Source organism: Tetrahymena thermophila (genome assembly GCF_000189635.1).
Source record: "Tetrahymena thermophila SB210 genomic scaffold scf_8254778, whole genome shotgun sequence".
Lineage (NCBI taxonomy): Eukaryota > Ciliophora > Oligohymenophorea > Hymenostomatida > Tetrahymenidae > Tetrahymena > Tetrahymena thermophila.
The window spans coordinates 119,190-133,317 of NW_002476536.1; the positions used below are offsets into that span (position 1 = coordinate 119,190).

General features: G+C 19.5%; 3 protein-coding genes across 3 annotated transcripts in view; all 3 read left to right on the plus strand. All coding sequences in view use genetic code 6, as the record gives it.

Annotated features, from left to right (window-relative positions):
- The window catches only part of TTHERM_01024110 (transmembrane protein, putative), a gene marked incomplete at both ends in the record, with an annotated part of 4,630 nt that extends 4,552 nt beyond the window's left edge, over nt 1-78 (plus strand). Inside the window, one exon of the mRNA XM_001009491.2 lies at nt 1-78. This exon is cut by the window's left edge and continues 192 nt beyond it. Coding sequence (XP_001009491.2) covers nt 1-78 — 78 coding nt within the window.
- Nucleotides 79-3,034: 2,956 nt separating this feature from the next.
- Nucleotides 3,035-7,405, plus strand: TTHERM_01025120 (PAS domain S-box protein; the record flags this gene model as incomplete). The annotated part of the gene is made up of 3 exons (XM_001009493.3): nt 3,035-3,716; nt 3,776-3,994; nt 4,215-7,405. The coding sequence occupies 3 exons, from the start codon at nt 3,035-3,037 to the stop codon at nt 7,403-7,405; spliced, it is 4,092 nt and encodes a 1,363-aa protein (XP_001009493.3).
- Nucleotides 7,406-9,577: 2,172 nt separating this feature from the next.
- TTHERM_001025120 (hypothetical protein) lies at nt 9,578-13,495 on the plus strand (the record flags this gene model as incomplete). Its single annotated transcript, XM_012795986.1, has 8 exons — nt 9,578-9,648; nt 9,906-9,995; nt 10,258-10,347; nt 10,601-10,690; nt 10,897-10,986; nt 11,390-11,479; nt 11,740-11,829; nt 13,387-13,495. 8 exons carry the CDS (start codon nt 9,578-9,580, stop codon nt 13,493-13,495), a joined length of 720 nt encoding a protein of 239 aa, XP_012651440.1.
- Between the last annotated feature and the right edge of the window lie 633 nt (nt 13,496-14,128).

Below are 14,128 nucleotides of genomic sequence, written 5' to 3' on the forward strand. Positions count from 1 at the left end.
TCTATTTTCTAATATGCAAATAAATAATTAAGAGAAAAGTTTTAAATTATCTAATTGATTCAATCCAATTCTAATTGAATGAAATGATATTCTAATACAATAAATAGAGATTATAATAATAAATTTATTTTTAAATTTTATAAGAACCAATTTAATTAACTTAAAAATAATAAATTAATTTTATGATCACAAAAATAAAATGAAATGCTAAAATACTTACTTATTTAATAAGCTATTTTATTAAGTTTTCTTATTTAAATTATTTATTTATTTTTAGTATAGTCGTTAAAAAGATTCATACATATCTTTGATTTCTATGACTTAAATTAATATTAAAAGAAAATTCAAAGTATCTTACATTATTTTAAGTCTAATTATGATGATTTATTTTAAAAGGAATTATGCTTTGGTTATATTAATATTACGATTAAAAAATATTGGTAATATATTCTAAGACTTTATTAAATTTAGAGACTATTAATTTCAAAATTACGAATAAAATTTATTTGTAACAATCTATTCTAAATAGTTTATTAATTCTATCACAATATTATGAAAATTGAATAGAAGGCTAAAAAATATTTACATAAGATATTATATTACATTATCTTTACATAATTTTCTAGAAAAAGGTATCTTAAGGTTAAAATAAAAAGGTTATATGAATCATAATTTAAAATTAATAGATTTACAAAATTATAAACAACATATCTTTAACGCATGTAAAGTTTATTTGAATGTTTAATCTTAGAAATAAGCCAAAAAAATCCAATAAAAAATTGGAATCTAAAAAAATCTATAAAATTTTTAAAATATATTATTCATATATGGTAATTGCTTTTTTAGAAGAAGTTTTCAGAGATTTTATTGAGCTTGCATTATTAATTAATTAAAAAATCAATTAAAAATCCATGTGAAATTTTGTAGAATAAAATGAAAATGAGAAATGGCAATATATTTAAATAAAATATTTATTTTATTTAATAATAATAATAGATTACCTTGCATTGATTAATAATTTAATTGGATTTAGATCTTTTTGATTATTTTAATCAATAGATCTTCTTATTATTTTTTTATATTGCTTATGTGGTATATCAAAATTAATTTAGAAACACTAGTAATTTTTTGAAATAATCATTAAGAAATTAAAACTAATCAAAATAGTAAAATCAAGCAAAAAAATTAGTTAATAAAATGAGTTAACCAAACCATAAAATCAAATACTAAAATTTTTAAAGCAAATTTTGCTGCTAAAGATTTTAATTCAAAACCTTTTATACTCATGAGATGATAAAAATAGTTTGCCCTTTAACTCTAAGCAAAATGATATAAATAATTTTATTAGTCATATGCTAGCTTACAGTCCTCTCTTTTCTCTTCAAAAATAAGCAATATTACTTAAGTTTTTCTCAAAACACGCATCTAAATCAAAATGAAAGACTATATCAAATTTCTAATTTCATACAATACCTTTAAGTAGAACCTTTACTCTATGACTACTTTAAGCTAAAGAGAAGTTTCCAAGTTTTTATGATAATTACCTCCTTTGTGCTCAATTGTTTGTATCTTAGCTCTATAATATCTATATTTATCTTTAGATAAATTGCAATAAAGAAATTTCTACTTAAATTTTGCTAAATATTCACTACAATTTATAACAAATATCCATTTTACTTATTTCTTAGCTTGTCTCTGAACATTATTATCCAAGATTAAAATATCTTTTAAACGTATTTGACAGTAATTTCATATTTGAATGCTATTTTAACCATACTAATAGGTAATATAAATACTTATTTTTATCTTGCCTTAAATTTAATTAAATGTTAATAAATACATTCCAAAACAAACAAAAACATGCATGAATATTTATTTTAAAGAATTTGGTTTACTAAATTAATTTATTTAGTTAATAGATTTTTTTTATTACTTAATTAAATACATAGAATTCATTTATTTATTGCTTAAAAAAAAGGTTATTTCGTGGAATTCCATGACTTTAGTTTTTCTTTTAAAGATTCTACTAATTATCTTGCTAAATAATATAGTTTTTAGGGATTGGTATTGATGATACTAAGAACAATTATGATTTGGATATATTATTATTATAACCACAAAATATTGGCTATATTTTCTTTGCTTTACTTTTTATTTGAAGCTTTTTATTCAGTAGCGAAATAGTAATATCTATCAAAAGATATTAATAACATATATATTTCTTTAACTATTACTAAATTATAAATCGCTATATGCAATATAATACAAATCTATATCTATAATAATTCTGATATTATTCTTATTTGCATAATCACTATTCCTTTATCTCTTAAGCTCATTAATTATTTTAGATAAAAACAAAATCAATACTTAGTGTAAATATTTTGGAATTCTAAATAGCTATTTTAATCGGATGTGTAGACCTTTCAAAAAATTATAAGACTTATAGATCAGAAAGCATAAAATAACTTTAAAACATTTAGGTTTGATGAAGATGAAATAATATTTGAAAATATTGCGAATTCGCATTAAATTTAATGTAATCATAACAATTAATATTGTTTTTGCCACAGATTCTAAAATTATGTAAATTACATTTTTGTAATTGATTTTTCAAATCCTGAATTCAAATCAATTAATTCATGTGAATCTATTTCATATTCAATCATAATATAAAATTTTTTCTATTTAACTTACGAAGTTTTTTTCCTTTTAAATTAATGTAAACGTTTCCAAAATTTTCATAAATTCTATTTATAATTTTATAATGTATTTTTTAACTAAATAGGATAATACTTCTTCAAAAAAAGCTGAAGCAATAAATGAAAATTATTCTTAGCAATAATTCATACAAAAAAAAATATTGTATACAATAGAAAAGTATATTTAAAATTACTAACAAAATGATGGAAATGAAGTTATCAATATATTAAAATTACTATAACTGAGCTATTAATTTGAAGTTATTAAAGATCCATTACAAGTTCTAATAAATATACAACAAATTTAAAGGTTTTACATCAAAACTAAAAAAATGAAATCCTCTTAAATATTTTACTTCTTTTAACTCAAAGAAAGAATAATGAAATATTATGAAGATACTTTTTTCAATTCAAATATTGAAAACTAAAAAATTAACATGATGGATGCTATTTATTTTGGTGATAAAATTAATGCTTGCAAAGAAAAGCTTAAATCTGTTTTATTACAGAGTGGCCAATTTTATGATTTACTTTGTGGGAATTACATCTCATTATAATCTATTGAAATTTTAGCTTTGCCCTTGCTAAAGTAAAAGGAAGATTTGGATTCCAACTTGGTAGAACTTTTCAAAATAAATCCTAATGACTTAGATCTTTAATATTTAGCATGCATTTATATCTAAATTTTAGATTTTTAAAACAGAAAAATACCTTAAATTCAAAAATAAGCAATTGGTAGTTTAAAATTAGTCTAAAAGTAAAATAGATTAAAAATTAATTAACTAATTTAAAATTATTTATCTGCTAAAAATTGTGTTATTTTTTCTTCTCTTTTGCAAAACACATATGCTATCAACTTAGTTTCTAACTCTTTTTCTAAGATTTTCGGAGTTACGGCTGATTTAGTTTTAGGAAAGTAATTAAATATATTGATCCCAAATGCAATTAAAAAAGACCACAATAAGATGATATAAAATTTTATTGATTAAGATTCAATGAATATTATTGAAAGAGGTATTTTTTGTTAGATTATTCTGAATTATTTTATCATTTAATTACTATATATAAAAAAGGTGAAAGATAAGTCTTTGCTAAAGACCGTGACGGATTCATTTTTCCAATATCGCTTAGGATCAAGATCGAAATGCTAAATGAAGATATTGGAGCTTGTATATTAATTTAAAAAATAAATTAATAAAAACAATATGTACTATTTGATGAGGATGGGTATGTCACTGATTACTCTAAAAAATTATACAATGATTTATTTCAACCTACAATAAAGCAAGTTGGTAATTTAAAAGCAAAATTTTTTATTTTATTTTGAAATACTGTAAATTCTTTCTTTAAGTGCCTTAATACTCAAAACCTTGTCTCTAAATATTAAATTTTTAAAACCATTGAGTATTTTTTGTGCTTATCCTTTTATTTTAATTATTTGATTTTCCATATTATATATATGAAAAATTTAATGTTGAGTTTATTTTATTAATGAATTATAATTATAATTAGATGATGATCAAAATATTTTTAACATGATTCCTAGTCTTCAAGATATAATATAGAAAAAACAAATGTATACTCAATTTTGCAGTGTTTTGATTGCATAAAAATAGTAAGATAAAAAAGTGAAATCACAAAATATATAAGAGCATCTAATTTAAACCCCTTACAATAATTAGACATTTTATTCGTTGAATGACGATGTATTTATAATCAAATTTAAATTTTGTTAAAATCAAACTAAAATTAATGTCAAAATGAACTTCATCGAAATCGATAACTATGAAAAAGAAACAAATCAAAGTAAAAAGAAAAAAATAATTGAAGAGTTAAATAGGTAATTAATGTACAAAGAAATACAAAATAATTTAAATAAAAATGTATTTAACAGTATTGATAATTTCAATTAGGTTCAATAATATTCAACTGATAGGTAAACTTATTAAAATTTTGAGAGCAATGGCCTTGTCTAAAAAAATTAATAATAAAATTAAAAACAATCAATAGTAAATAAACTTAGAAGTTTTAAATTTAATAATTAAGATATAACAGAAAGTGAATAAAATGTAACAACAAATCTTGAATATAAGGAAGAAATATTAACAAAGTATTTTTCTGAGTAAACTGATACAAATAGATTTAATTAAAGACATGAAGTTTACGAATGTTAAGGAGATAGTATAGAATAGATCAATTAAAATAGTGATACCTAAGATATTACATTAAATAGGTATAAAAATATAAACGAGAGTAAATAAATAGGGCTTCATAAAATGCTTTAAATGTTAAATAATGATAACACAATTAATTTTTATACTATTGATAATAACTAATCAAACTTTAATTTATCTTAATAAAAATATTCTACAATTATAAATGATTAAAATGAATCTAACCCAATCATCTCAGGAAATTCAAAGTACTTTTTTGAACAAGGAAACAATAATTTTGATATTTCTTTAAATTAATTGCAGCAGAATAATAACATATCAGAATAAATATGTTAGCAATTTAAATTTAATAAAAATTTTAATGAACATAATGCTTTTGATTTAGAATCTTACTAGAAAACAAACTAATGTACAAATAAATCCATGAGCATAGAAGAAAGTTCGTCAAATAAAAAGAGCAAAAAAAGTAGAGAAGTTATGGAAAATGAAGAATAAAAAAAAGAGTAATAGAATGAAATAGCTAGCGTGAATTCAAGTAAATATACTTCAGTAGATCGCATTAAAGGAAAAATGATAAAAAAAATCTAAGAAAAGATATTTGCCAAAAGTTTATAGATAATGGTAATAGCTGGTTTTACTGCTTCAATTGCTTTAATTGCAGTTACTATCATAGTTTACTTATAGAATTTAAATAGCCTAGATAATTTTGTTGATTCTTTTTTAAAAATTGATGGTGCTATTTTTTGTTTCATCGATGTTATGAAAGTATTAGCTTGGTCAAACTATTAAGTTTTGTTTGGTTTTTAAGATTTTATTTTAGATAGCTTAGATTTGCTGAATTAAGAAAATATTCAAGTTAGTTATTAATTAAATTCCATAATTTCAGATTATAATAATAACTTTTAACAACTTGTATTAAATAATAATAGTTAGAAATAGCTTAATTAGCTATAAAACATTCCTTTTTTAATATAGATATATCCTCCTTATTTTTATTACCCTTCTTTGGTATAATCAACTAAGATTATATCTTATTATCAGAACTTACAATACACCATAATGCAATTTTTTTATGAAATCATATTTTATATTATTAATTACTAAGAATAATAAGAAAGTTTTATTTGGGCAAATATTGTTCAATTCAAAAACAGTATGATAGATCTTTAATTAATTGTCGAGAATTATGCCTAAACATAATTTAACAATATGAACTAGTAATAAATTTCGGTTATCACAATAGTTGGTCTTCTTAGTTTTTTCATGATATTCTCAATAATACCTTTGAATACTTATATTTAGATGAAAAGAGAAAAAATGATGAAACTGTTTGGCACATTTTAACCACAAATCCTTGATTTTCAGATTTAGTTGATAGAACTTGCAATTTATAAAATAGACAAAACTAAGATGATAACTTAAACTAATAAAAAAGCTCAATCAAGTGTTAAGTCTTCTAAAAAGCAAAAAAGTATTTATATTAAAGACCTAATGGAATAAACACTATAGTTAAAATTATAAAACAAAGAAGATGCTTAAAACAAAAATAATAATTTTAAATAAACAGATTTAATCCCTAAGTATATTCAAAGATAGTAGTAATCTAGAAATAGATCAATAGCTTCGTTTAATAGCTTACCTAAATTTAATATGATAATTATTATATTAGGAATAATATCAGTAGCACTACTATGCATCTAGCCTGCATTGAATATTTTGCAATTCAAGCCTTTTTAAACCGAATCAAATGCTCTTTTACAAGACAGAATAGTATTAATTGACATCTTCACGTTGCTTATGGAGAATTAAGCTTCTCATATGGAGTAAATTTTAGCTTTAGCACAATCTTAAGTACTTTCTACCACATATTATTACACATATCTGAAGAATCTTACGAATTAGAATGAGTAAACTATTTCATAATTACCAAATTTAACAACAAATTTAGAAATTTAAAGACATAATTAAAATTTGTTTGAAAATTTTTATAAAAATATACTAAATTAAGACGTGTGTTAAATAAGATAAAACTTTACATAATATTTTAACTCAAATGTGACTTAAGTAACATGTGAGAGTTTATATAATGGAGTATTAAAAAGAGGATTAATTTTATCAATAAAAAGAGTATTTCAAACGTATGACGAACTGATGGAAATGTATGTTATGAATGACTTTGGTCAATAAAATGACTTTTTTACTTAATTCCAAATTTAGAATTCTTTTATAAATTTTAAGCTGTTAGTGTAAATTATATCTGAATCTGTAGACGCTATAAGATTATATTAAAATCAGTCTTTGTAAGATTATAAAAGTGATTTACAACAAACCTTACTTTAGTTGTTTGTTGCTTAATTACTTATAGTCCTAGTAGTATTTTTGATTGGTTGGCTAACACTCTTTTACAGTTTTGTGGATTAATTACAAAAAACTTAAAGCATCTTTAAAGTTTTTCATATTAATGTACTGTATGAGAATGAATATATTCAATAATATTTCAGATAGTTGTAATTAAATTAAAAAAGTTGAATAAATTAATTTTATAGACAAAGACTTAAATCTTATGATAAAAACAAAATGGCTTTATTGAAATTTCAAAAAATTAACTTAATAAAAACCATTTTGAAATGAATGAAATTTAAAAAAAAATATAAATAATCAATCAGAAAAATGAACAAAATAAAATATATTAAAGTAAATTAAAATATTTGTTAATGATGGGGCTTTTCTTCATTTATTTAAATTTTATTATAAAATCTAAAAGAGTTTTATAAATGAAAATATTTTCATTATTTGTTTAATTTTATTTCGAAAAAAAATTAAATAATTGCTGTATTATTTGTATTAATTTTGTATTGCAAAGCATGAATAAAAAATAATAAACACATTTTCTTATAAATTTTTTATCTTTAAGATTTTGTAAAATATTAATCATAATAATAAATAAATATTTAAATATTTTTAAATAGCAATTTGCTATTTTAAAAAAATGATTGATCGCTGATAATTAATGAGTGATCAAGCAAATAATTGTATTATTTTGAAAAATAAAATTTCTTTTTAATTTAAAATAGAATTATAAATAATAAATAACAAAAATTAATGATAATTTATTTAGATTTTAAATAAATAGTGCGTGTAGTTCGTCTCCAAAATTATGGTAGCATCACTTTCAGAAAAGAACTTTTGGAGCTATATTAAAATTTTTTCAAATATGACTAAATGAATAACTGGCCATCTCTAATTAATTCCTACTATATATATTTGTAAGTATATGTTTTAAATACAAATATTAAGTTAAAATAATTAATGTTAAATTAATTTTTCTGTAATATCTCTTCAATTTATATTTGATAATTAATTATTATATTGATTTGTTCTTTTATCCATTTATAATAAATTAATTAAATTTCATAAATTTTAATTCAACATTTTTGAGAAGAAAAAAAAATGATATAATAGATTAAAGAATATTACTAATTAGAAGAGGTAAATATAAATTTTTTTATTAATAACCTTTAAATTTATATAATTTAACAAAAAAGTTTATAAGCTCTTAACTTTTATCTCATTAGGTACTCCATATTGATTTTAAGTATATTTTATTAATTAACATTATTTTTATTATTATTAATATTTTTTATAAATTTAACTTTCAATTTATTTAAATAAAAGATTAGAAATTATCACAATTGTTCATTGATATTTATTAAAACAAAATTTTTTAGCTATTTTAACTTAATTTTCATTTCAATTTTAAATTATTTATTATTCATTTTTTATTATTTGATATTTTTTCTTCATTTTTTACAATCAAAACTTAATCAATTTATTAGTTTTGGATTGTAATGTTTAAAATGATAAAAGTTAATTTATTTAAAATATTAAAGCTCTTTTAATTTATTTGATTTATTTTCCTTTTTATTATTATTATGATTTCTCTTTTTTTTCATTCTTTGTTTATTTTATTGATTATTAATTAATCTTGTTATTTAATATTTTTTCTTCCATTTTTCCTTCTAATTAACTAGAGTGAAATGCCTATTTAGTTTAGAAATGTAATATATCTTAATAATTTAATACATAAAACTAAATTAGCATAAATCAGCTTTATTTTTGAGTTTTTAGAAAAGCTTTAATTCTCAAAATGCAAAATTTGAAATAATATTCACCATATATTCTAATAACATATCATTTTTTTGAAAAAAGTAAATTTTGAAAAATTTTACGAACTCAATAAAAACTGCTATATAAAACTCGCTTTTTGAAAATTTGTATGGCAACTTACTCTATTTTATGATATATTTTTTCTTCAATATTTCAAAAGTTACTATTATATTGGTGATCATGGTGCATCACGATTAGGTTTTGCTTTAGCAAATTGCATTAATCTCTCAAATTTAACACTTAATCTTAGGTAAAAACAGTTTATTTGTTTTGGATTGTGAAATTTTTAATTATAAAAACAAATTAAAAACAATAAAGCTCTTTTTTCTTTTTCTTTTTTTTTATTATTGTGCTTGCTTTTTTTTTGTTCTTTCTTTGTTTGATAATTTAGCTTATCATTTTATTTTAAACTTTTGCTTTTATTATTAATTAATCTTATTATTTCATATTTTTTCTTCATTTTTCCCTTCTAATTAACTATTTAATGATATTTTTTTTCTTCAATATTTAAAAAGTTACAATTAAATTGGTGCAATGGGTGCATCAGGCTTAGGTTCTGCTTTAGAAAAATGCATTAATCTCTCAAATTTGACACTTAATCTTAGGTAAAAATTGTTTATTTGTCTTGGATTGTGATATTTTTAATTAATAAAACTAATTAAAAACAATAAAGCTCTATTTTCTTTTTCTTTTTATTGTGCTTGCTTTTTTTTGTTCTTCCTTTGTTAATTTAGATCATCATTTTATTTTCAACTTTTTCTTTTATTATTAATTAATTAATCTTATTATTTCATATTTTTTCTTCATTTTTTCCTTCTAATTAACTATTTCATGATATTTTTTTTCTTCAATATTTAAAAAGTTAAAATTAAATTGGTGAAATAGGTGCATCACGATTAGGTTCTGCTTTAGCAAATTGCATTAATTCCTCAAATTTGACACTTAATCTTAGGTAAAAACAGTTTATTTGTTTTGGATTATGATATTTTTAATTAATAAAACTAATTAAAAAAAATAAAGCTCTTTTTTTTTTACTTTTTATTGAGATTGTGCTTGCATTTTTTTGTTCTTCCTTTGTTAATTTAGCTCATCATTCTATTTTCAACTATTTCTTTTATTATGAATTAATTAATCTTATTATTTCATATTATTTCTTCATTTTTTCCTTCTAATTAACTATTTAATGATATTTTTTTTCTTCAATATTTAAAAAGTGACAATTAAATTGATGCAATAGGTGCATCAAAATTAGGTTATGGTTTAGCAAATTGCATTAATCTCTCAAATTTGACACTTGAAATTTTGTAAAAACAGTTTATTTGTTTTTAATTGTGATATTTTTAATTATAAAAACAAATTAAAAACAATAAAGCTCTTTTTTCTTTTTCTTTTTATTGTGCTTGCTTTCTTTTGTTCTTCCTTTGTTAATTTAGATCATCATTTTATTTTCAACTTTTTCTTCTATTATTAATTAATCTTATTATTTCATATTTTTTCTTCATTTTTTCCTTCTAATTAACTATTTAATGATATATTTTTTTTTCAATATTTAAATAGTAGGAATAAAATTGGTGATGAAGGTGCATCTGGCTTAGGTTCTGCTTTAGCAAAGTGCATTAATCTCACAAATTTGGCACTTTACCTTGGGTAAAAATAGCTTATTCGTTTTGGATTGTGATATTTTTAATTATAAAAACAAATTAAAAACAATAAAGCTCTTTTTTCTTTTTCTTTTTATTGTGCTTGCTTTTTTTTGTTCTTTCTTTGTTTGTTTGTTTGTTAATTTAGCTCATCATTTTATTTTCAATTTTACTTTTATTATTAATTAATTAATCTTATCAATAATTAAAAAGTGACAATTAAATTGGTGCAATAGGTGCATCACAATTAGGTTCTGGTTTAGGAAATTGCATTAATCTTTCAAATTTGACACTTTACTTATTGTAAAAACAGTTTATTTGTTTTTGATTGTGATATTTTTAATTATAAAAATAAATTAAAAACAATAAAGCTCTTTTTTCTTTTTCTTTTATTGCGCTTGCTTTTTTTTGTTCTTTCTTTGTTTGTTAATTTAGCTCATCATTTAATTTTCAACTTTTTCTTTTATTATTAATTAATTAATCTTACTATTTCATATTTTTTCTTCTTTTTTCCTTCTAATTAACTATTTAATATATAGCTTTCTTTTAAACTTTTTATTAGCTATTATTATTTTTTACTCCTTACTTAGAAATTACATTCGATATTATAAAATTGATTTAAAAATCTATTCTAAAAAATTTTAGTTTAGACCACGCTTTTCCTCTTATATTTTAATGATATATTTTTTTTTCAATATTTAAATAGTATGAATAAAATTGGTGATGAAGGTGCATCTGGCTTAGGTTCTGGTTTAGCAAATTGCATTAATCTCTCAAATTTGGTACTTTACTTTGGGTAAAAATAGCTTATTCGTTTTGGATTGTGATATTTTTAATTATAAAAACAAATTAAAAACTATAAAGCTCTTTTTTCTTTTTCTTTTTATGGTGCTTGCTTTTTTTTGTTCTTTCTTTGTTGTTAATTTAGCTCATCATTTTATTTTCAATTTTTGCTTTTATTATTAATTAATTAATCTTATTGTTTCATATTTTTTCTTCATTTTTTCCTTCTAATTAACTATTTAATGATATTTTTTTTCTTCAATATTTAAAAAGTGACAATTAAATTGGTGCAATAGGTGCATCAGGCTTAGGTTCTGGTTTTCAAAATTGCATTAATCTCTCAAATTTGACACTTCAACTTGGGTAAAAACAGTTTATTTGTTTTAGATTATGATATTTTTAATTATAAAATCTAATTAAAAATAATAAAGCTCTTTGAATTTATTTGATAGCTTTTACTTGATTTATTTTTTATCTTTTTTATTGTTTATTAATTTAAGAAATATTTTTTAATTTAAAAGTTTCTTCTATTTTGATATTTATTTAAAATTTACATAAATTTATTTTTATAGTTTTAGCTTAATGAATGAATCATACGAATTCAAAATAATAAGCAGGTGTCTTAAATCAAAAAGATTAGTTGTCTTTAAAAAATTATTTTGGTATTATTGATTTTATATTTAAAAATAACATTCATATTTATTTTTGTTAAATAAATTATTAAAAAAAAATAAAATTTACTTAAATAAATTAATTCCTCTTAAACAAACTCTAAGGTTTCTCCAAAAACGATCAAATAATTTGAAAGTTTTAGTGTTATATTATATCTTAATAAATTATACAAATGCCAATATTTTATATGTCATTTATATTTTAATAGAAATATTATCCATAAATCATATTTCTATCCTTTTTTTATTTATCATTATTAATTAGATACCATGATTTAAATAAAAGCTTGGGGGGAGAAATCAAATTTTACTTTTTATTTTAACTTTTGTTGTTAAAATTTTTATAATTCAAAAATAAAATTTTAAAAAATATAAAAATAAATTTAATTAATTACAAAAATACTTTTAAATACATCAAAAATTTATTTTATTCTAATGAATTAGCATTCTTGTTATCATTTATTTCAAATCTATATTACTAATATGTTTAAGTACACATTTTAAATATTAAGATTTAATAATGAATGTAAAACAGGATATGAAGATTTGAAAAATTCAAACAAATTCTTCAATAACATGATTCCATCAAGCACTTAAAGTTAAATTCAGCGACACTAATTTTTTTGTAGTTTCTCTTACTAAAAGAAAATTTATAAATTAAGACAATTCATTTGTTATTTTTATCAACTTATAATTAATTAAATTTCCATAAATTGCTATTCAATATTTTTGAAAAAAATAAATAAATGATACAATAGATTAAATATTACAACAAATTAGAAGAAGTAATTATTTTTTTTTTATAAATGTACTTTAAATTTATTTTTGCTAATATTAAAAGTTTTTAAACTCTTCACTTTAATCTCATTAAGTTCTCCATATTAATCTAAGGTATATTTAATTTATAAATATTTTTATTATTATTATTAATTTTTTTAATATATTTAAACTTATTTAAAATATTATTTTTCTAATAGAAATTATCACCTTTATTCATATTTTATATTTATAAAAATGTTTTATAAGTAATTTTAACTTAATTTTCGTTTTGAATTTTTAAATCCATTATTCATTTTTTATTATTTGATATTTATTTTTTATTAATTTTACTTCTAACTCATTTATATGATAAAAACTGTAATAAGGCTCTTTTAATTTATGTATTAGCTTTTTTTTTAGATTGAATTATCTTTAATATCTATTAATACATTTATTATTATTTAAAATTTTTTCTTCAATATTTAAAAAGTAACAATTAAATTGGTACAATTGGTGTATAAGGTTTGGTTACTGCTTTAGCAAATTGCACTAACATCACAAAATTGACACTTAATTTTGTGTAAATTCAGTTTATTTGATTTGGAATATGATATTTATATTTATAAAAATGAATTTAAAACAATTAAACTCTTTTAATTTGTTTATTAGCTTTTCATTAGAATTTTTTATATTTTTGTTTTTTTATTAGATTTGTATTTTTTTCTTCTCTAATTCTTAATTTTATTCATTTTTTATTTTCAGCATTTGCTTTTATTATTTATTAATTCATATTCTAAATATCTTATTAATTATATAATTTTTCTTCAATATTTAAAAAGTAACAATTAAATTGGTGATTAAGATGTTTCAGTCTTAGGTTATGCTTTAGCAAATTGCACTAATCTCTCAAATTTGACACTTAATCTTGGGTAAAAACAGTTTATTTATTTTTGATTATGATATTTCTATTTAAAAAAATGTATTTAAAACAAAAATTTTTTTAATTTGTTGTGAGCTTTTTATTAAATTTATTTACCTTTTTCTTCTTTATTTTACTTGTGTTTTTTTTTTTCTTCTTTTATCTTTCTTAATTTCACTCATAATTTTATTTTCAATATTTGCTTTTATTATTTATTAATTCATTTCATATTATTTTATTTTTTTCTTCACTTTTTCCTTCTAAATAAATTTAAAATTTTATATTTTTTCTTTAATAATTAAAAAGTAACTAT